Raw genomic sequence first — 25,222 nt, forward strand, 5'->3', positions numbered from 1 at the left:
AAAAAATAAATTACTGCCACGCTCAACAGTTCGAAATTAGAACACAAAGCCCACCGAAACAACAATGTTAGAACTACTTTTCCATTGCGCTCCCTCTCTCACGAAATATTGGAAACGAGACGTAGGATTGAAAGAGCAGAAGAAGGATTAAAGTGCTCATCACCTGCTGATCGAAATCTCTATGGCCCACACTTAATGACCTGTAACAACACATGCTGAGTTATTACCCGCTCCACCCATTTTAATTTTTATTGCGTCATTCAGCACATTCAGAGTGAGGGAGGCAGCACGCCTTTAGAGATTCGATATCCGTGGTCTCTGAAATTATGCAAAATAAACAGAGCAACAACGCAAAACTTTACAAAGTAACCATTATATCCATCACCTTCACCAAATGTGGAATGAAGTCCACGTGACTGTATGTAATTAGTGCGTCAAGTTCTATCTACAAACTGTTGACGTTGCATAAGGAGTAAGTGAAGACGATACCATTTACCCACGATAACATGGGCGTATGTGCTAAACCATACATGGAAGTTTCATCATGTAAATTCATTATGTAACATCCGTTTCTAATTCTTCATCACTCGGGTAATGTCGCTGCTTTGACCTTGATTTTATCGTCATTTCTTTAAAAAGTACAACTCCTCTAGCATATGTCCACCAGTACACAAAAACATGTCCAGCGACAATTTGAAATCAGAAGTCTTACCACGAACGACAAGCAAAATGTTTACGACAATTCCTGTTCCATCGGCAAAATAAACAAAAGAACAAAAATGAGAAGTAAGCAAATAAGGTACTAACTACGTAATCGACAAATTTTATTCAAAGAGTGTGCATCTTGTCCACAAAAGGAACACCCACGTATTCGGCTTCTTTTCGTCCTTTCTTTGTTAGAGTATTGTTCGTTCCGGCATCCTCTGATAATTCCGATTACATTTTCTTTGAAAATTTAATATTTCTCTACGCTTTAATGATAATTGCAGTAAGCCGGATCTCCAGATGTATTCCTTTTAAGAGTACAGTATTGCAATCCTCTGGAAGCTCCTATACTTTTTATTCTCGCCAAAATCGTTGTTTCATCCTCTTTTTCTGTTACATGAAAATTATTACACATAAAAGCATTCGAAACTTAAAAGATCACCAATACTTATTTGTGATACCAATAAATGAATTCTCTTAACAGAAACGGTAGTTTAACATTTCATTCTTGCCACCTCACTCAGACACGGCCATCGCAAGAGAGATAAAGATGGCCGTGACTTCAGGAAGTAATAAATTCCAGCGGATGTAAAGAACATGAAGTATATTCTTCTCGCTCTTTTTTGATGAATTTCAAAAGCCATTTGCTTTCCTTCTCAATCCACGTATGTCATAAGAATTCAATGATAACGAAATTTCTGATACGTGCTGCGCAATATCAAAATTTTGATGAAACAGGGAAGAAAAGAGATGAGACTCTTAAGAATGAGGACAGTGTATAAAGATTTAACGAGGGCAGGGTATAATTTGAAAGTCATATTGACACTTACGAATTTATTTTCGCTTTACCTGGAGCAAATGTGGAATTTAAGACTCTTCATTCTCATTAAGAGGGAGAAGGAGTGCCCTACAACGACCGGAATATTGGTGTTCAATTTAACATGGGATCTCAACAATTTTTTAGGCAAATCATCGTTTCATTTCGTTCTTTTGCAAAAATGTCTCAGTAGCTCACTAAATATGATGCATCTCATTTTAAAGGTGCAATTTGAACGCTGTGCGTGATATTTTCTTCTTATAAATACAGATAATTATAATCCAAATTCCGATAAGAAAATGATCAAAATTAGAGGGAAAAGTCTTCTGTTTTTTTACAGTAAGGAAAATAGCTAAAAACTTCGGACTTTTTTGAGAATGGAGTACGATCTTTGTATTTGTGCGCTACTGTACTATTTTTTCGCTGTTTCCAAAGACATCCATTACACAATCGATGAGAAATTATATCCTTCATCATTGAATCTACAGAATTCAGAAATCAGATTTTTTCGTCTTCACGTACTTGGCCGTCTAACTGCTAGATGTCACTATAGTCATTCCTCATCCCACTTTCCTTCTCAGCGGGAGCCAGTCCTTTTGAAAACCTACTTTGAGCTTCTTAACAGGGGCGGGAGGAAGGGAATCATTGTGAAGAACGGAAACTTCAAACACGAGGAATGACAAAATTTATGACCTCTTTAGTTGATGGTTTCTGTTTCAGCAGTACAGTGTATTTGTAGATGGTTTCTATGAGAAGAAGTAATTTGTGTTTGTAGCGATAAAGTCAACCTTTCGACAAAGATTTGTGAAGGAGAAGCCGAATTAAAGTCTTCGTTTATGTGTACTAGACACACACACACACACACACACACACACACACATATATATATATATATATTATATATATATATATATATATATATATATATATAGTGGCGGATCCAGGATATGATCAAGGGAGGAGCTAAACCATAATTTGCCTCTTTATCCAGAGTAAACAGGATTGAAGCCCATTTTATCCTGTGTATACGTGAGCATCAAGGAAGGGGAGGGGGGATATAGCCTCTATAGCCACCCTTGGATCCGTGCCTGTATATATATACTATTTACAGCGCCGGATTTACGTATAAGCTAAACAAGCTATAGCTTAGGGCTCCGCTCTCTTGGGGGGCCCCAAAATCTAAAGAAAAACTGGATATACATTTTTAAAATATAAGAAAATTAAAAAAAAAAAAAAATTTATATATACATAGCAACAGTGCTTCCTGCTATGTAGCCTAGGTTCATGTAATTAATGGAGCTCCTTCTGCTAGTCTGCTTCCTAAATTATCTCTAGTTTCTCCATTTCTGTATGTAGGGTGTCTATGTTGATCTGGACACACATAAAAGGCCCCATTACCTTAAACAGCTTGGGTCCCCACTAAACCTAAATCCGACTCTAACTATCTCTTTATGCATGTTTGCTCCCTCTCTTTTCAAAGCAGTGTTTCTTTGATATTGCTTCCAATTTCGGCAGGTTTTACCACGGGGGGAAGATTCCTAAGTGCGTTTGCACACGGCAACGATAATATCGGTGGAAGTGCCGATAATGGCGGTGAAATAGACTTCAAATCGTAGCTTGCACACGCCACCGACATTATCGACCGATCCTCCGACACGCAGATGCTGTCGGCCAAGCCCCCGATATTGTCGGCGATATCGCCGACACCGATTTTGTCGGGGGCAATGTTTTCTTATGATTGGATGCACATGCGGCTTATAATGTCGGCCGGCCAGTGGGTTAGATGAAGAGAGTGAGTTACAAGGCGCTGTGTATTCTTGTTTCGTTTCATGTCTTTGGAATTTTTTTTTTTCATTTTATCTATTACAATTGTATATTAATATTATTATTATCTTGTCCTATAAACAACTTCGGAACAGCTTATTATTTTTTTACAGTCTCTGTTTTGGAGTAGCTAATTCCCTTTATTAAATAAGTATAAAATGTGGGAAGTCTGAAGAATACTGGTTTCCCTCTAAATAGCTATTACCAAATAGAGTATAGGAAATTTAGATAACTAATTTCTTGATTATTTTCCACTCCTTTTTAAATTTTTGTTCTTTCTCTCTCTCTCTCACACACACTCTTTGATGGTATATTTTTTAATCTATTAATGCACATAAATTTTAATACATTCTGGAAATTAATTTAAGCGTCATTTTCAAAGTTTGATACACTGTGAACATAAGCATATGGAAAAAACTCCTGATTATTATTACTTCCTTTTATTTTCATCAAAATTGTGTGCAGATCACTTTTCCCGGTCCCACTCAATTAGCAATGATTGAATAGAATATTTGTTGACAAGTCAAAGTAGAATTATCATTATTTTGAAACGAAACCAGCACAATCAAACACTCTTTGCAAAGCTCCAAGGACAAGTGACTCATTTGGCATTTTCTTGATTGTGATCTCAACAACAGGGATGTGACTTTATGCTTCACTTGTTGCAGATTTTTTCTCTCACTTCCAAAACCCCCATTTTTAAAAGAATTTGTGGAATGGCAATTGAAAACAAAGACCAAAGCTATGTATCGAAGTTTTCCCTCTCCCCTTTGTACCGGCTTCGACCCCCTGATAGAGTTCCGCAGTTTAGCTACAGTGACTGGATGAAAAGGTTGTGTATTATTGTATTCTTACCTTTCTAGTTTTGCTTAGATTTTTAGAGATGGCAAGAATTTTTCCATTCGATATTTTAACCCTTATTGAACTTGTGGAATGTAGACCTTACATATGGGATAAGATAACAGACTCTTTCAAGGATAGAATTGAAAAGCAAAAAGCATGGCAGGAAGTTTATGCAAGCCTTGCCCAGGATTTTGAGTTCATGGACAAAAAGAAACGAGAAACGACAGGTATGTATGCAACAGTGCACATCTGTCTTCAACATTGGGGGAAGGGTATGTTCGTTCTCATATTATATATATATATATATATATATATATATATATATATATATATATATATATATATATATATATATATATAGCGATGTTCAAAATATTTCTGTAGTCGAAAACAATGCTGTGGAGAATTGGGAGCAGAGTTGTCTTCAACATTGGGAGATGGACAGATTTGAGGCTTATTCTGAGTGGACATTAATTTCTTGTATGTATGAGTTTGTATGAGTTTTCTTACCGTTGGGTGATTGTGTCTAACCAAATGGAAAAACTTATGATTCCACCCCTCACATAAGTTATTTATGCGAGGATTATTAAATAGAGTTGCCTCATGAGCATCCCAAACTTCCGGCGGAAATCTTGGTGGCACTCTCTTAATTCTCACGACATCACAATTCTCAGAATTGAAATATTATTAGCAGTTCCAATTTTGGAACATAATGAATAAATCGAAAATTTATGTTGAAATCTTCATTTACCAAGCAAGAAATAAAATAGTTTAAAACCCGAGAGTTCAAATTATACTTTCTGCTTTTATGTCCTCCTGCCATTTCGTCCTCTGCTATTTCGTCCGCCTGCCATTATGTCCGTCCCCCATCCCCCATGTATCCCGGTCTGAATCATTTGTCTAAAGCCCATAAAACATTCAAATTCAAATGTAGATGTTGCTCATCAGTGTCGACACCTAAATATTTCTCAATCAACGGTAGGGGTGTTTGGTACCCTCAATCTGTCTCCCTCTTATTAGCGGAGAAACACTCTATATTCGGTAGTAATTCCTTTTTTTTAAGTGCTGTTTAATGTATGTAGTAACGCATAGGAAACTAAATTTTAATATACCGGTACCCTAGTAGTATAGAAACGCACCAGATGGTACCTTACCAAAATAAACACCCTATGCCAAGGATTCAAACATTAACAATAATAAAAAAGATATTAATAAACATTTTAAAGACAGTCTTTCATTAATCAAGTCGCACTTAAAAGTATAAAAAAAAATGTTTATGCATGACAATAAAATAAAAAATGGGATGCGCTCTAATATAGCCTTACAGTTACTTTATAAATTCTTAAAATGACGCTCACTATTCTTTTTATTTAGTCTTGCATAAACAAAATTATTTTTAACTTTTTAGTGCGAATTGATTAACAAAAGAATGTCTTTAAAAGGTGTTTTATCATTTTTTATTCATTGGACACATATTCCAAATCCTGAAGTGATATGCAACCAGGGAAACCAGGGCTGGTTCAAGGCTAACATTTATTTTAGAATAAAGAAGTTGAAAATAAAAATATATTAAAATTTGCTTTTAAAATAAATAGATATATTGCAAAGTATGAAAGTAACAATGGAATATTGTATTGTCACCGGACTTACGTCGCTCTGCAAAAGTTCTTACTTCTATGACGTCAAGAAATAAGTTCAATTTATACGAACACTAATTCAATGTTTGAAAAACACCTGTTATGTCCTTGTACACTCATGTCCAAAATGATTGTTGCATATCTATAACTGTCTTCTTGTAAGAATATAATGTAATAATGATTTTGCTGGGTACTTTTAATACTGATACTAATTATGTGTACAATCGGGAAATGTATATGTGGTAAACTTCATAGGAAAATATTTATAAATACGAAAATTAGAATGACTAAACAAATGTTGCTAAATGGACGCGAAAGTTTTATTTTCGTTTTATTGCTCTTATTTACTGCTCTTTTGACATGAAATTTGCCACATACATGTCTCTGCCAATTGTATACATACCAACATGATAAGAAATATCGGATGAATTCGTTATCAAATTATATTCCTACAACAACATATTTATAGACATGCAACAATAATTTTGGACATGAGTGTACCTTCCTAAAGAAGATGACACATGTTTTAATTCTATTGCTAATGAAGTGGTCTATTTCCCCAAATAAAAAACAACACCAAGCAGGGCATATACTCCCTCCTGTCCTTCCAAGCCGGTTCCCAAGGACCCGGGTTCAATTCCCGGCGGGAGCTCATGTGGTTCGGATTCCACGTTAATCAGTAGGTCCACGTCTCATATAGCCTCGCTGCTGAACGGGACGTAAAACTCAAAATCAATCAATCAATCAATCCGGTTCCCAAGGCTGCATGTAATATTGCAGCCCTTTCCTGTTGTAATAGGAAAAACTCAGGATGGTCATCCACTGGTATCGAACCCAGGACCATTCGAATGTGAAGAGAGAGGGTAAATCTGGTGGTCATATTTTGAAAAGAAAATAAGGAAATAAATCCCACTAGAAAAGAGTCACATTGTCAATACATTTCAGATTTTTGCCTGGGTTTTCTGCCTTTCAATTGAAAGTTTTTTTAACCACGATGGCCCTAAATAAATTAGAATAGTTTTATTGACTCTCCCTTTCTTTCTTTTTTTTTTTAATATTGGTATGGTTTTTCATTTTATATCAGACTCTTCTCGCACTATTCTGTTATTTACCATAGGTAGAATCCTTTGAGAAAGAGATGTTTGTAACCGTCGTAGATATTTGAGTGGCTCTCTAGACACGGAGCTGACGGCTGATAATCATGTTGGTCCCTCTTATTTATTTTTTTCTTCAGTTCTGTTTCTCTTTTAGCCGAAAGAAAGGAATTTCACTCTTCTGTCCCATTTCCAGCCGCAACCACCCCCTCCTGCGCTGTCTAACTTTGACCACATGCAGGGGAAAACGAAGGAAAAGGAGGGGTGCCATTTGCTTTGACGGCATTTCAGCAACAACCCCATCTGTTGCCAAAATAAGGAAACACTTTGCACTGCAAGGAGAATCAGGAAGGCTGATAGATCCTCGATTTGTCAAGGTCACTTGACTCCTGCCGACTCTTAACGTGGACTACCAAAGGGGGTCATTTTATACCCACCTTTCAAGATTAAATGTATCTGGCAGAAGAAACAAATTAGAAATTCTCAAAAATCTACAGGGACTGAAATGAACAGTACACGGGATACGACTAACAACTATTTATTATACTGCCATCTAGGAGTGATACTTCTAAATCAATCACATCTCCTACCAATGAAGGAATTTGCACCACCGTGTGATATACGCTTTAGCGAAACATTTTGAGCAATATTATATATATATATATATATATATATATATATATATATATATATATATATATATATATATATATAATTACAATTTTAAAGAAACGATTAGAAGAGTAATTACAAAAAAATATACTGTGGTGGGCACAAACTCCCCCTCTCCGTTGGCAGTGCGAGGGTTAAAAATTACTGATGTCATATATTAGTGTCGACTTTGGAACAAATTAGAAAAGTAAAATTCGATGTGAAAATGACTGAAAAAGTCAGAGTTCTCAGAAGTAGGAATTATGGTGAGTGACCCATTTTGCTGTTATTATTTTTATCCCCCCCCCCCCCCCGTGATTTTTACAGGCTCTCTACTTACGAATTCAGTGATATATTTGTTTCCATTTTCTGTTGGTTTACACATTACACCCTTTTTGGTCAATCTGGTCACCTAGCAGTAGGTCTGACTTCCAAACACTAAAATTATTCTTATCCATTAATAGTGACTGGAGACCCCAAAGACCGAACTGGAAATAAATTACTACCGGTATGCTTTTGTATGCATAGACATGTCTTAAATATACTTTCTAAGAAGTTGCTAAACAAGTTATCGCTTTTCCACCGCTTTATCTTCTTTTATTTACGAGTGTGTTAATTTTTTTTATTTTATTTATCTTCTCGTATTTCTCCGACGCGCAAACTGTAACAACGTACTTGCCATCGCGTGTTACAGCAAATGTCTAAAACAGGTGCATAGCATTAATGATGTGTCGAAGATTACGTTTCCATAAACAGAGAAACGATAAATTCTACACTTTAATAAGTTAGACAGCCCAAGGGGTGCCTCGGAGGCACCCTGGTCAACTTTTAATGCTATTATTCTTAATAGGTATTTCGTGCCGTGTCCTGCGCTCTAAAATTCTCCTATCTGTTTGAAATACACCCTCTCATTGTATTTCCTAAGCTCTTTTTTTTTTTTTTTACTTTATCTCAGAAAAAAATGGGTTATTTTTTTATACTAACCTAAAGGCCCAAGGGGTGCCTCTGAGGCTCCTAGTGAAGTATGTACTTTTCTAATTATTTGACACTGTTCATTTTTTATTACCGGTACCACTGACAAATGATTTCATAGCAAAGCAGTGACTAGCCTTTCCTATTAATGACGGAAAATGCAAATGGTCGCGGTAAGTTCAGATAGCTTGTATATGCAGCAGGGAGTCTCAGAGGCATCCCTTGGGGCCTTTTAAGGGTAAAATTAGCATGGGCTTTCTCGGGTTAAAATCTAGACTAACTAGTGCAATTCCACTGAGCAGGAAACATACATGAGAAAAAGAGAGAGAAATGAGAAATGAACAAGTGGACATTATTTCAACATTGTATAACTTATTTTACACATTTTTAGGAGTTTAATTTACCAAACCTTATCTTGTACTCCGTGCGTCCGTCTGGGAAACAAACAAAAAATGACGAAATACTTGATGGATTACCATCAATTTTAGCCACGATGTAAAGAGTCAAAAATTAGGAACGGAATTTGTTGATGGAAGCGTTTTCAAACCGGAAGTGGTAGAAATCAAACATTTCCGATATTAACGTTAACTTCTGTAGATATAAAAGCTAATAGCTAGAAGCGGTTAACTATCCCAAGAATACATTTAATCTCCATCCTTAACCTTCTACTAAAACCAGAAGTAATGGGAATTCACTACAACTTCCGGTTTCAATACTGATATACGTAGAACAAAAACGATAAGATATAGCGAGAAGAGTCTTTGAAATCAATTTAAGAGGAAATACCATCTTCTCTTTTAACCTTTTAAAACCTGAAGTAGCAGAAATCAACCCCTTCTGGTTTTAACGTTGATCGCTATACAGTAAAAATAATAGATGCTGAGAAGCAATTTTCTGGAATCAACTAAGCGTCCCAAGGATACTGTATATTTCTTCTCCAAACTAATATCTCTACTAAAACCGGAAGTGGTTGAAATCTACTACCACTTTCGATTTTTAATTAAGAATATATCACGCCATTATAAACCAAATTTCTTCATGCTACTTGTTATAGCCAGGATGCGAAATCGCAACAGTCAAAGTGGATGGGGGGCAGAAGGTAAGACTTCGACATGGAGAGTTCACATATTTGAAGATCCATAATTACTAAACTATATAATATGATTAGGGATATCGTTAACCACTAGTTCACCCATTAGGCCTATATGTGACATATACTATGTTAATTAGCCCTACATGAGGTGGTATTATAAAGTTTCGAGACTAGTTCGGTTTACAAGAAAGTATTTTATCTATCTACGTTTATACACAAGCTAATACCTTTAAAATAATCACCTTGTAGCACTATAGCGCTCCTAGGTCTCTATCACTGCTGGAATGTGTCCTGGAAGTCTTCTTTCCGAAGCGTGTCAAGCGCCTTCTATGATTAGCGCCGAATTTCCGCAATTGTGTCAAACTGTGACTTTCGATTTGGATCTTCAGTTTTGGGGAGATAGCAGAATCCACACGAGCCAAATGTGGAGAGTAGGGTGAGTGTGGAAGTGCGATCATCTTATTTCTGGTGAGAAATTCACGTATGAGGAAAGAACGGTGTCAGAGTGCACTGTGGTCCTGGAACAGCAACTTTTTCGCACGCCACAGATCCGGTCGCTTTCACCGAGTGTCCTCCCTTAAATGCATAAAAACCTGGCAGTAGAACTCGCTATTGAAGGTCTGGCCCCTGTGGACGAATTCATAATTCACAATGCCGTAAATGTCGAAAAAGACGATGAGTATGCACGGTCTCTTCCACTGTGAAGACTGTTGTTTGTCTCAGGGTTGTACCCGTACACTCAAGTTTTGTCAGCAATAATGATCCTCGACATGAAGGACGGTTTATCTACGGTATGATGACGACTTAAACACGGTGTTCCTTCTGTTCCTGGGCAAGCTGCTTGGGGACGAACTTGGCAGCAACACAGTAAATGTTCAAATCTTAAGTAAGGATTGCTCGCACAATTCCGTATCATACACCGACAATGGCAGCAATTTTGTGGACTGGCCTCGAACGACTCTCTCATGCACAAGTTGTCAAATGGTTTCGACATTTTCGAATGTTGTGCTCGTTGAAGGTCGTCCTGATCTCTCGTCGTCTATCAGGATGTTTTTCTGCTCTTCAAGTGCGCGTACCACTCAAAACACCTCGAACAACTTATTGCAGCATCACTGTACACTTGTCAAATCATGTCAAGCGTCTCTGTGGTGAATGTGCCAACCTTCGCACAGAATGTCACGTTCTCTTGTTCTAATTTGCTGTTCATGATGAAATCACAGACGTGGTAACACACGTGGTCAGATTAGCACTAGCTGCACAACTCCCGATGTATACAAGACGATGTCTCTTGGCATACTAAGTTATGAAAGTTGGTGTTCCTTGTGCTGCCATCTGTTGGCGCGTTACATAACCAGTCTCGAAACTTTTTAACACCACCTCGTACATGAATTACTGTAATTAATTTGCAAGCTTTTGATCTTTTGCAATAGTATAATTTTATTCACTCCAGTAATTTTTTTAGTAAGGGGGAATTTTCTTCCAAAATATTAAGTGGAAAGAATTCCACTTCCTCCTCCCCCAGGACTTCGTACTCTGGTTACAACTGTAGTAACCGCAACGATTCAAGAAAACCGGTCTTTACACTAATCATAGAACTGTTTTGCTTCACGAGTACATCAATATATTTCAGTACCATTTGTTAGGCTGCCTTACGAACGCACACACTTGAGAAAATGTCCAACATTAGGAGTGCACCATTAATCGAGAAGAAACGAGACTTCTATAAAAAATTTACAAGACGAGACAAAAAAGCCTCGAAGGCAACACTAAGTCAAAGGCAATTTCGTCATCTTGGCCTAAAAACCATGGGAAAATGATAGTAAGAATACACTGAAACGAGACTAAAATCCTAACGAAAAAAGGAACAAAACGCTGACCACAACAAGCTTACACTGCCTGGACAAGGCTGACAGACTGAACTGATGGCATCATGACAAGACCTGAAATCAACAACATTTGTTTAATTGCCGACATATAGATAATAAACGTACAGTGTACCGAACTAAATGATAACACAACACCTAAGTGATTATATACGCCTACTTATTATTCTTGAACTCTCTCATGGGTACATGGTTTGCGTACGTATCTTCGGCGCGAGATCCAGGTTCGATTCCCGGCGGAATTTGTGGTTCGGATGCCACGTTAAGCTGTAAATCAACGTCTCACATAGCTTAGCTCCTGAAAGGAACGCTAAAACCCAACTCAAAACTATTATTATTATTATTATTATTATTATTATTATTATTTGGTCTAGGAATTAATTCGTGCGGTTGGTACGCACACATTGAAGCTGTAGTACAAACACAAAATACATAAATACCTTAAGAAAAATATTGTCCATCGCTAGCCACCACTTTCGCCCATCTGTCAGGCAATGTACGGATTCCGTGGCGAAAGAAGTCCTCATCCTTGGAAGCGATCCAGTCAGAGACCCATGTTTCGATATCTTCTGAAGAAGTAAACCGCTGTCCAATCAAATCGTTGTTCATGCAATCGAACAAGTAGTAGTCCGAAGGAGCAACGTCCGGTAAATACGGCGGGTGGGGTAAAACTTCCCATCCGACATTTTCTAAATAGGTTTTGACCGGTTTTGCGACATGTGGGCGAGCGTTATCATGTTGAACAATAAGTTTATCATGTCTGTTCTCCCATTCTGGTCGTGTTCTGGCCAGAGCTTGCTTCAAACGCATTAATTGTCGTCAATAACGTTCTCCATTCATAGTTTCACCCGGTTGCAGCAGCTCATAGTACACCACACCTTTCATATCCCACCATATGCACAGCATAACCTTTGCACAGGGAATATCTCGTTTTGGTTGTGATGGACCTGGTTCACCTGGTTTCACCCAGGCCTTTTTTCGTTTAGGGTTCTCGTAATGGATCCACTTCTCATCACCCGTAATAATTCGATGCAGAAACCCCTTTCTGCTCTGTCGTTGAAGCAGCAATTCGCAAATGGTTTTTCGTCTTTCAACGTCTCTGTCTTTCAATTCATGTGGAACCCAATGTGACATCTTTTGAATCATTCCCATGGCTTTCAAGCGTTTGGAGACTGTTGTTTGATCAACGCCTAATGCTGCTGCAAGTTGTTCCTGCGTTTGACACGAATCCTGCTCGAGCAATGCTGTCAATTCTTCGTCTTGAAATTTTTTTGGCTGTCCAGCTCGCTCTTGGTCTGCCAAGCCAAAATCACCACTTCTAAACCGTGCAAACCACTTCTGACACGTTCGCTCAGCTAGAGCATGGTCACCATACACTTCCACCAAAATACGATGACTTTCAGTCGCACTTTTCTGCATGTTAAAGTAATGCAGCAGGACACCCCGCAAAAACACTTTATCAGGCACAAATTGCGCCATGTTCACTTAACTACAAACTGGTGTTGTTGACGCTTTAATCCACTGCCCTATACTACGAACGATACGCGATGACAGGGGTTTGCAACACATGTGTGGATACACGGAACTGTGGGACGCTCCGTTCGTTGCGCCATCTCTTGTCCACCCGCACGAATTAATTACTAGACCAAATATTATTGTTATTATTATTATTATTATTATTATTATAGAAGCTCCTCACTGCTGAAGAAGTCAATTTTACAGAACCGTTTTGCGTAAAATCTTTGACAAGTCATTCTCAAGTTCATCTGAACGCAAGTGTAAAATGGCTACCTTGCTGTATCTGGAACTTTGGCAAATAAACAAATTTCGGCCATCTCAAGTTCTTCGACTCAACTGACAATCAAGCTTTCGTTATATTAAACACTGTTCGACGTGGGCATTATTATTGTCAACAGGTTTGGTGCACCTGCTTTCCTTAAAAAACCTTCTTAATTAACAAGTATTATTCTCTTTCATAGCAAGTGTTGATATAGATTTCAGATCAAAGAACTTAATATAGCCTACAATTGACTTCCACCGGAATTAATTTCAAGCTTCACGCTTACCTCTGACAAAACAATAATTAAATGGAAACAGTGTTGCTGCAGTCAGGTAGTACAAGCTAAGCAATGAAAACCTAGGCTTCTTTTTTGTTATAATAGAAATATGATCCTTATAAATAAGTAACAATTAAGTAGAACATATAAAGTAGAAATGGCATAGATACTACATTATACATAATTTAATATTTAAGCCCGCAGACTTAGTTCGTTGGCCTGCAGACTCATTTTTAATTTTTTTTCCCCCCCGAAAGTTGGCACTCCGAGTGGTGCGCGGAGATCTGGCAATACTAGGCCTGGGATTGATCCCGGGACCCTCCACTTCAGGGACATACACAAATTTATTTGGGAGGATCCCAAATTCAATATGAGGATTCTATCTATTAAAATGATACAATAGAAATTAAAAGCGCCTGAGCTCCAACCTTTAACTTTGGCTTTCAAATCTTTCATTTACGTTTATGTGTGATTTCACGTTTAACAGAGACAAACATTTTGAGTATTTTTACTTTAAATAGTCTAAATTAGTTAACTATATCTTTTTCATAAAGTTTATGATATAACATTATTGTTCACAGCCTTTGTATTTTAATAAGCCTTCTCTAAAATCAATACATGTGAATTGTGCTTCCATCTTCCGAGTTCTTTTAAACTACGTTTATATGTTTGTGGTCAATCCTTTCGACAATGAGATCTCGGAAACTACAGGCTCTAGAAAGATGACGTTTTCACTGATCGATTGCAAATTTTGCGTAGATTGTCCAGTTCTAATTGAATATTTAAAAAAACATGGCCATTATTTCTTTGTTACATTTTTTTAAGGGTGCACGGGAAGCGTTGAAATTAAAAAAAAAAATTAAGCACCATATCCTATGCGTTATACATTCCAACACCACAAGGATGTATATTGGGGTTGTATATGTCTCAGGTGTTTGTTCCATGGCCAAATAATAGTGAAAAAGGAAGGATAACCAGTTCTTGAGTCTAAGATAAATCTTTATTTTGGAGTGTTTTGCCCAATGAACACCATATATAACTGACATTATAATTAATTGTATATGTAATGTATTTGCTTATTACATACTGCATGCAAGAAGAAAGAAAACACTGGTCATACATGAATTAGAAACTCCAACCGGAAGTAGGCTCAAATCTTGCAAACGGTGCGAGATAAAGAAAAAAAATAATCGAAAAAATATCCCGTTTGATACCCCTTGCCGATTTTTTTTTTTTAAATCAAGACGTCTTTCACTTGTCTGTAAAGGGACATGTACATAAGTTGTGACGAATGAGAAGGAGATTTATGCTTATATGCGAATGATGCGCTGTGTAGAGAGCGCAGCTTCAGCTACTAAATTAATTAAAATTTGTAAAATTGCCCTAAAATTAGGCAAAATTTATACAAAAGTCGGAATTTCAGGGAAGGTCCGAATTCCCAGGACCCACCCGCTGCATAATCTGTTTCTGCTCCGCACCCCAAATCAAAAGTAATTCCTCACTATAGCAAACGTTTGGAATGAGTTGCAGTAACTACCACTGGAGGCGCCTCGATCCAACATCATCGTCTGTTGTTGACATACATTCAGTTCAAAACTCCATCGTCAGAGGACTCTACCGGCAACATTGCACATGAAATCGCATATCCAATATTGCCGTAAGAGAAAGATGTCAGTCACTTATTTTCAAGCTTACCCAAAAACAAACCGAGCGAATATGCTATCTCGCTTACGAGAGTTTCTAAACCGACATGACAATACGAAATAATTTTGTGAAAGCGTCTTCTACTGGAAAAATACGAACGTCTACTTTGATTTCTTTTCGCAACAATAATGATTAAATTTAGAATTATAAAGTATTATATCTTCTTTCTCTTTTATCTTCGCAAGAATATTGATTGCATTCACAAATAAAATTCCACCCATATCCATACAATTCAATGCATATCTCTTTCAATTTCGGATGAAGCTAGTTTGCACTTCATAGATTTATATATATTGTTACTAGGCTACGCGTAACTAGTTTTGTCACGCTTATCAAGTATATCGTCGCTGCGCCTCGAAGAACCGCTATGTGTTAAAACCACAACTTTTCAGAAGAAGCAAAAAACATTCCGAACTCTTAAAATTTTGCCAAATACACGGAAACACTTGAAAAATGTAATAAAATTGGTTCTGCATATATTATGCACTGCACATTGTTGTAGCTTGCTTCAAAAGTATTATGTTACTATTTTTGTGTTTACGTAACACCTTTTGCGCCTTTATAAGCACATAGAGGATTTGTATACATTAATCAATGCGTACGTGATGAGAACAGAAGCCTAAAATTTCAATCTATAATTTTTCATTGTTGGGGCGAAACAATTGAATATTAACTTATGACATTATAAGGGACGCTGCCTGACATCTTTCTGGTTTATTTGCACGACATATAACATTTTCGGCAAAAATGTCACATAGCGGTTCTTCGAGGCGCAGCGACGGTGTGTGATTCCTAGCATTGCCCGTTATAAACATCGACTTGTAAAACATATGAAGGGTATTGACAATCTTCATGAATTTAATATAATGGTAAACAACAATCAATCACTATTCTCTTACGCCGAAAAAAAAATCTTTTAATACACGAATCAAAGCATGAAGAAACTTTCGAAAACCAAAACTTGGCAATACAAAATAGTTTCCGTAGAAAAGTTGTTTTATGATAAGTTTCGAAACTTCACACGATTACTTCCATCACTCAGTACAGTTCACGGTAAAAATTCAATGGAGGAGAAACGAAAAACTAGCGTATGTACGGGGCGCCTGAAGAAAATTTTCTAGGGAGACATCTCTATGGTTGCTATATTACGGCTGGTATTTCTGATATTTAATATTTAATATACGTGGTTTGTTATATTACGTATACATTTTCGTGAGCCGGGGGGAAGGGGGGGGCGCCCATGGTATGTTGTATCTAGTCTGTTTAAGTCTTTCTTCCAAGGATAAATATCAGCCTTAAATGCGATTTCATTTTTAAAGAGCTTGGCTTACCAAAAACTGCTTTTTATCCTCCTCAGACCTGAAGAAGAATTTTGGTAGCTGAAGCTACCATTATTGGCTATGAATTCATTACTCAACACTGATGCTAAGAAACCTCCTCAGGTCCGAATGGCATCTCACCTTACCTTAAACGAATCGTGGGCAACTTGAAAAATTTCAACAAAACATTTGTAAGTGTCAGCACGTTATCGAGATGGCAGAACACCAGACTGGAAAACGTGCTCGTGAAAATTGTGGTAAGTTGTCGACTATAGATAATTTTGTCAATTTCTTTTGAAAGACAAAGTATATCTAACATTTATTAGATGGTTGCTGGAAGTAAGTGACATCCAGGTGAGATGCCATTCGGACCTGGGTAGGTTTCTAAGCATCAGTGTTGAGCAATAAATTTATAGACAGTGGTAACTTCAGCTACCAAAATTCGCCTTCAGGTCTGAAGAGGAGTTCAGTTTACTTACACAGCATTCCAGTGGACAACTGAGGAGTGTATTTCCAAAACATGCTAAATCCAAAAATGTCCGATTTTGAATTGAATATGGAATAGTATACTATGAAACCTCTTGGTTATTATTATTATTATTATTATTATTATTATTATTATTATTATTATTATTATTATTATTATTATTATTATTATTATTTTGTCAAACTATTTTCTGTGGTAAATTCCATTTGAAATATCATTTGCTATAGCGTTTCAATGTAAAAAGATATAGCTTTTTTGCAATTTCTGATGAATTCTAACAAACGGATTAGCATGTTTTGGAAATATACTCCTCAACTTTCCTAGAGCGTTCCAGAGCCCCTACTACCCAGTGGCGGTGCTACAGGGGACGAGCAGGTGCAACCGCCATCCCAATATTTTTTCTCGCCCCCTCATTTTTCTATGTACAACCAGTTAATATGTACAAACGATAATAGTAATATTCAAAGCAAAACAAGTGTGGTTGCCTCGCCACCTCAAAACTGTTCTTGCCTCCCCTCTTGTTCCCGTACTATTACGGGTCTAGCGCCGCTACTGCTACTACCGGTCCCGTGAGTATGTGGTGCGGGGACTATTATATGTAAAAATCTAAAGTGGTAACTTTTTTTTCATTGCTAAGTGTTTTTATTTCAATAGTCCCGGAACTTGTTCAACACACTATATAGCCTATAAACGAGTTGGATATGACCAACATGACCATAAGTGATATACGATTAGTTTCTTGAAAATCCCTTTTGTTCTTACACGATGAGGTAAAAACAATGACGTAAAAAGATGAAAACAAAAGTATTGGCACTTACCTTCACAGCATCGAACCTTCCCTCTTGCATTCCAACCATTTCATTCGTTGTGTCTCCATGAAACCCTGGAGGTACTTGGCTCCTAAAACAAGATGTACTGTTATTAGCTCATATTTTGCTATCTATCAAACAGCGGATAGAATCTTCTATTTAACTTAGCACCGTGAAGCAATCAGAAAGGTTCTTGAATTAAAATAAATTAAGATTTCTGATGTACATAGGTTGTTCAGCTTACGTTTGGACGATTTCGTTCCTTCCCCCTCCCGGGCAGAATGGACTCACCCGAACTGGCTCATGGCGTTCTGCAGTGTTGTGCAGTGGCTTCCTGGGAACGGATTGTTTTCCCGCGCGGGCGACAATAACACAGGACCATTGTTATGTTTGTTAAATTTGTTTCCAAGTGTATGGGTTTCCGCTCTGTGGCCAAAATGCCGCCCAAACTAAGCCGGTTTTGGGAAGGCTATGTTGCGGCTCTTTATGAGGCCCACTTTACTGTTTCTGTCATTAGAAAACAGTGCAAGAAGAGTGGTTGCAACATCAGTTTAAGTGGATTAAAAAGTACAAGGCAACGAAGCTCCACCATTTGGATCACCAACGAAGTTGCCTAGGAAGCGGGAATGCACCAAGGCCACCTCCACCATGCAGAAGAAACTTCGCAAAATGGCAAGAAAATCCGCGAACACAAAGGTGTATGGCAGGGACGGCGCCAGAAACGTTTGATGGAGTGGGCGGAAAGAGGCGGACCTAGTTGCTGGGTGGGCGGACAATGAAAATAAGAACTGGGCAATGTAGACATTTTTTGGACAATAATTTTCAATCTTTAAACTCTTTAATTAGCTAAGGCTCAGACCGAAATAGAGGAGGGACAAGGATGTGGAAAACAGTTGTCTTGGCCTTATAGAAGGTACAATTCCGGCGTTCGCCTGGTGGATCTAAAGAAATGCAGGACTTAGGATGAGCTGCAGGAGTTCGTGGCTATACTCTCGACCTACCAAATTCCGCATGACAGACACAATACCTCTACTTCCACATTTTTAAACCAATAATAACGGTGTGTACTGTGTGGTCGATGAAGTTTAAAATAGCTTTACTTTCTCTCCCTCCAAGAATGCACATGAATGCATAGAAATAAAAGAAGGTTCAAACAACACAGACCAACAAATAATATTCTCCTTTCGTTAATATCATAAAATACACAATAAGTAAGTAAAGTAAAACAAGAATAAAATAGGGTATTGCAAACATTTTTATCTTTGAAGCATTGACTGATTACAAAAAAGCAAGAGACAAAAAATATAAATCATTTATATATTTTCTCGTATATCCTTAATTTGTGTACATTAGATTGTTTGATGTGATCTCTATATGCAACAGCAAAGATCTACGTTACTAAAAGAATAGGGAAATTCGACAGCATAATTGTTTGATCATACCTTACACAGAAATCATTGAAATTGAAACTCAAGTTGAAAAAAAATAAAACAATTATAAATTGGATAAAGAAGTAAATAGCAATTAACAAAACTTCATCATGATCCACAGAAACGACAATGTATTTTGAACTATGAAGGGCTGATCACATGATGCGAACAAGCTTACAATAAACTTTTATACCTGCACTTTATTGGAGTACATTGCGTTGATTGTTATGTCCAACATCAAATAATTTTACCACATTCTCTACAGCAATATTCACTACAAGTTTTCTTTCTACTGAAAGGAAACAAAGATCGCTTAGGCATCAGTTTGCCATTCGATTTCTTATATATGTTTTAACTCGTCTAAGACACGAGGAAGAACGTTCACATGGTGAACTAGATACAGGAATGGTGACAGCAATTACGGCTAATTTGTGAATTTCATGAAAAGCAATATTGAAACGATCCATCACTTCAGTAAACTGAGAAACGGAGGTAATTTTGCATTGCTTTTCCTCCTCGTAACGTTTCAAAACTTTCGGAAGAAGTTTCATTTCCACCTCTACACTAGTGATGAGCAAATGCAAGACCAAGACCAAGACCGGGGTGGTCTTGGTCTTGGTCTTGCACATCCAGTCTTAGTCTTGGTCTTGCGCTGGAACCCTTGGTCTTGGTCTTGGACATGCACACCCAGTCTTGGTCTTGGTCTTGGTCTTGCTGCAAGAGTCTTGCAAGTCTTGCTTTTAAGAAATCTTATGCTTTTCATAGGTAAATTTTACTCTGGATAAATTCTACAATACGCCAATAGTAACAAAAATACAATGTATGTTTCTAAATGTAATATACGAGGGCCATCCGGAAAGTGGTACCTGTTTGCGCCGCATGAAGCGCTGACGACTCGGGGAGCCGCTGGGCAAGGTCAGACTGCGTCAGTGGCTTGTCTGCCTGCTCTGTGCGAGGTTGCGTGACACAAGCAGTGCCTGTGTTGTGTCTGTGCTCGTTTATAATGATTAAACGATTTGAGAACCCCGCCAGTTGTGAAGTGAGGGCCGTGATTAAATTTCTTAATGCACGAAACGTTCGACCTTGTGAAATTCATCGCCAATTAAAGGAGGTGTATGGAGACAATGTGATGGACGAGTCATCTGTTCGGCGCTGGTGTCGCAACTTCAGCCTGGGAAGGGGAGTACCAACGACGAGGAGCGTTCAGGGAGACTATTTGTTATTACAGACGAACTGCTGAGGTCAGTAGACGAATGCGTGAGGAACGATCGGCGCGTCACAATTGATGAACTCTGTGAATATTTTCCTAATGTGTCTCGAACAATTGTTCATGAAATTGTCAAAGACCATCTGCATTATTCAAAAATCTGTGCAAGGTGGGTCCCTCGCATGCTCACAGATGAGCACAAAACCAAGCGTATGGCTGCAGCACTGACGTTTGTGGGAAGTTATTCCGATGAAGGAGACTCTTTCCTGAATCGCATCATTACAGGGAACGAAACATGGGTTTGTTATGCATCACCTGAGAGTAAACGACAGTCCATGGAGTGGCATCACGCTCATTCACCAACAAAACCCAAAAAATTCAAGACAGTTCCGTCCACCAGGAAACTCATGGCAACCATATTGTGGGATCGATGAGTTGTACTTCTCATTGATTTTATGACCCGTGGAGACACAATTAATGCTAATGCGTATTGTGAAACATTAAAGAAATTACGGCCGGCAATACAAAATCGACGGCGAGGTCTGTTGTCTACAGGCGTCATTCTCCTTCATGACAATGCCAGGCCCCATGCAGCTGCGAAAACACAACAACTTCTGCAGCAATTGAAGTGGGAAACCTTCGACCATCCACCGTATAGCCCGAACTTGACACCTTCGGATTTTCATCTCTTTACGAAGATTAAAGACTTTCTGGCGGGAAAAAGATTTGACAGCGATGAAGAACTTAAACGAGGCGTGACTACGTATCTCAATACGCTGGCGGCGGAGGATTATGACGCTGGAATACAAAAACTCGTCACACGGTATGACAAATGCCTCAATTTACTTGGTGATTATGTGAAGAAGTAGTGTAAAGTATGCACTTTCCAATAAAAATGTGTATATTTATTAATATGTACTACTGTGTCTTTATTGCACAAACGGGTACCACTTTCCGGTGGCCCTCGTAGTTTACCTTCATATAAGCATGATGATAGTGTACAACATAGGCGATAACCTTTATTTTTTTTCAATGGGTCCCCACGCTTCACTACTTATAAGATAAATTACAACGTTTCGTAATCTTTTTATTCTTTTTTAACAGATCTAATACTACACTGGTTCCCAAACTGGAGAGGCTAGCCCTGAGACGCATGAAAGAAAATCAAGACGGCACAGATTATTGAAATACTATGAATTGCAAAATTATTTTTATACTCTAAAGGCGTTAGATTTTTTTCTGTTCAACCACGATTAGCTACTCTTTGTATTAAACAAACTTCCATTTATCGAGATTTTGTTTTACTGATTCAAATATGTGCTCTATGGGGCAGTGGCATTACGCAAAAGCGATTAAAAAATTGCAGGTTTTCGAAACGTGGGCGTGTAGAAAAAAGGAGAGAATTAGCTGGGTTGAACGGAAAGCGAATGAAGTGTTAGTGTTAGAAATATTAGCAGTAGGGGATGAAAAGAAGAATTTTAGATATTGTTTAGAGGAGGAAGAGGAACTGGTTGGAATATTGGATGAGGAGGAACTATATTATGAGGGACGTGCTAGAGGGTATGGTGGAAGGAAAGAGAGGGAGAGAGAGGAGACTGTAGTTGCAGGAAGGTATTAAAACAGAAAATTGCTACGTCAAGACGAAGAGACTACCTGAGGACCACAGTACATCGAAGCTTCTCAGTTGCAGCAAGTAACCTGCTAATAATGGTAGAATAGTTGGTGATAAGAAATAACTAAAATGGTGGAATGAAACAAGTAGGAGGAAACGGAAAACCCCAAGAAAACCCATGCACACGGTGTTGTCTACCAAAAAAGCTCACATGGCTCAATATGACACATGTGTGGCTTGAAAACGACCAATTTCTACAGAAAATGCGAAAAACCAATGCAGAAAACGACATACTGTAGTTATATGGTACAGGGGAGATCAACTCACATGGCTTGCATAAACTACTGAGAACACATTCACTCCAGCGGCGTTTTTACTGAAGCCAAGAAATTCAAGTAGAAGATGTAATGATTTCCTCCCTTCTTTTTACATTCTATAAAAAAAATAAAGTAGTACCGGTACATGTGCAAGACTCTTGCGCAAGAGTTTTGATCTTGGTCTTGGTATTGCAGGTATAGTCTTGGTTTTGGTCTTGGTCTTGCACCCCTTGGTCTTGCATCGGGATTCCAGGTCTTGGTCTTGGTCTTGGTCTTGCAGGCAAGACTCTTGCAAAAACTGCAAGACCAAAACTCTTGCGTTCATCACTACTCTACACTATCGACATCACATCCATAATGACGTGCAAGTGGTTCTATTTTCTCAAATGAGAGGAAATGTTCACTTTTATGATGAAGACTGCTTATTCCAGTGCAAATTGGCGTTCAGCTGTATCTGGAATTATGTTTGTAAATAAAATCATTGTTCATTGCAGAGTTAAACAGAGTCCTAGAACATATTACATTACAATCAATAGTAATACCGATTGCTTTTGATACAGGGTGTCACCTTCATTATTCTACTTCTGTTGGGGTGGGCGGATGGGTGGGCAAGGCCATTCATTGGGTGGGCGGTCGCCCACCCCCGCCCACCCTTAGTGCCGTCCCTGGTGTATGGCTAATCGTCTTGACGTGTCTTTGGGGACTGTGAGCCGGATGTTAACACCATCAACTCAAGCTGGAAAACGTAGGTAATGTAAGCTCGCGGGCATCTTCTCACGGATGCCCACCAAAAGGAACGAAAGTGTAACGCCCGGAAGCTGTACGAACGGCATCTGGCAAAACAAAGGTGGATGTACGTCGCAACGCTCGATGAAGTATGGATTTACCTTTCCGACTGCGGCAAACCGAGAGCCATCATGTACCGAGAAAAAGGAGCCAAGAACTTCAGAAGGTAGGTCCGTGTCTGTAAAGAATCCTTCTCAAAAAGGGTTCATGGTCGTTGCTGACTACTGTTACCGAGGTAAACTGAAGATTCGTAGGGTGGCGAAGAACTGCAAAGTAAATTCGCAGTATTTTCAGAAGCAGATCATGCGGCCGATCTACGAGCATGAGATTCCAACAATGTACGGAAATGACGCCAATCTGGTGCGCATTCACATGGACAAAGCCTCATCACACCTCACGATCGTCCCTCGCATTCTACAGGAAGATGGAGAAAGCAAGCGGTATACAGATGATACCTTTCAATGAGGTACCTGTTAAATCTCCAGATGCAAGTCCTATGGACTATTGTGGATTTGCATTGCTGAAGCGGGCTTTGGGAAAACGGCGTGTGGCAACTGTGGAAGGACTTTGGAAAGCTGTGCAAAGGGAATGGGACAAAATTCCCCTCTCAGTTCTTCAGAGAAGCCTATTACAGTGAAAATTGCGCTGTCGGGCTATTGTTAGGAACCAAGGGAAACACATTGAGCACTTACGGACCTGGCGCCATGGATTCTTCTAAATTTTTAGGTAAGTCGAAATTGGCCAAATGTAGATTCAACAACCTCTGTAGAAGGCTAAACGCACTGATACTGGAAATTCAACGAGAGAAGTGCGGGTCCAATTCAATTGTAGACCAACAACAGTTGTCCGTAATAGCCTTTCATAGGTTATAACGTCAGGAAGTTTAGTTTTCCTTTTTCTCATCTACCATTGTTAAATTCTACACATTGTGTATCAATGCAAGACACAGATAGGGTAATCTGAAAATAACAGTAATAAAAGCGCGAAAATAGTAAGAAAATACTGTTTAATTTTTAAAGAAGCTATTTCTATATCCTTAACCAAGCAAAGATAAAAACAAAATAATATTCTTTTTAATACCTCACGAACTTAAGGAACTAAATTTATAATCACTATAGCATGCAGAGTATTTCATCTGACGAGGTTGCAACCTCAAATAATTTTCGAAACCAGGCCAATAAAGGCACATCTATTTGCAGAGGAACGTATGCATGCCAGAAGCCACATCAGAGGATATGCACAATCCAACAATTTAGTTCCTTTGCAAGTAAATTCTCTATATTTTGTTTCGTTTCCAAAATATTTGAGGTCATAACGTTAGATAAAATAACCTGTATACAACCAAATTACCACCGATTGATATTCGAGTACCTTTCACCGGATAAGGTGAAATTTCGTAATTATTATTCGTATATTTAAGGTGCTCTCTAATTTATCATTTTAAACACTCCTTAAGCGGATCACAAAAGGGTTTTTACCCGTTGGACCAAACTTTGAAACCGATGGATGCAATTCTAAGAAATTGATCATTTGGGGGCGTGTTTTCTCAGAGATTATGAAGTCATCATTCCCTTCCATTAACCTCTTGCATTGAAATGACGAGTCTAGCTTGTCATGGCATCCCGGTGCCAAATCGCACAATGACGAGCTACACTCGTCATAAAATTTAAACTATTGTAGCATCACGTAGGGTTAATATATTGATGTTTTGAAAGTTACATAATGATAAATCACCTACATATAATACACTTTTATAATTTATACTTCATATCAGAATTCAGAAAATAAATCGTAGTGGACGGGGTTAATTGAATATGACATGCGCACGCAAAATGGCACTTCCTTTGACCCCCGTCGTCCTTACTAATACTAATAAATAAAAGAATGTGTGTCGATGTTTGTGTGTGTCTGTCATCAAATTTTCACATAGGAAGAAGTCATCCAGAGTTAACAAATTGTGTATACAAAAAGGCCT

General features: G+C 38.2%; 1 protein-coding gene across 4 annotated transcripts in view; it reads right to left on the bottom strand.

Annotated features, from left to right (window-relative positions):
• LOC145690219 (WD repeat-containing protein 47) overlaps window positions 1-25,222 on the bottom strand; it is a 584,313-nt gene that overhangs the window by 360,657 nt on the left and 198,434 nt on the right. For all 4 annotated transcript variants that reach the window (XM_081764893.1, XM_081764894.1, XM_081764895.1 and 1 more), the window contains one exon: window positions 17,905-17,986. In XM_081764893.1, coding sequence (XP_081621019.1) covers window positions 17,905-17,986 — 82 coding nt within the window. The remainder of the gene's footprint in view (window positions 1-17,904; window positions 17,987-25,222) is intronic.

Source organism: Thermobia domestica, chromosome 7 (genome assembly GCF_964235325.1).
Source record: "Thermobia domestica chromosome 7, izTheDome1.hap1.1, whole genome shotgun sequence".
Classification (NCBI taxonomy): Eukaryota; Metazoa; Arthropoda; class Insecta; order Zygentoma; family Lepismatidae; genus Thermobia; species Thermobia domestica.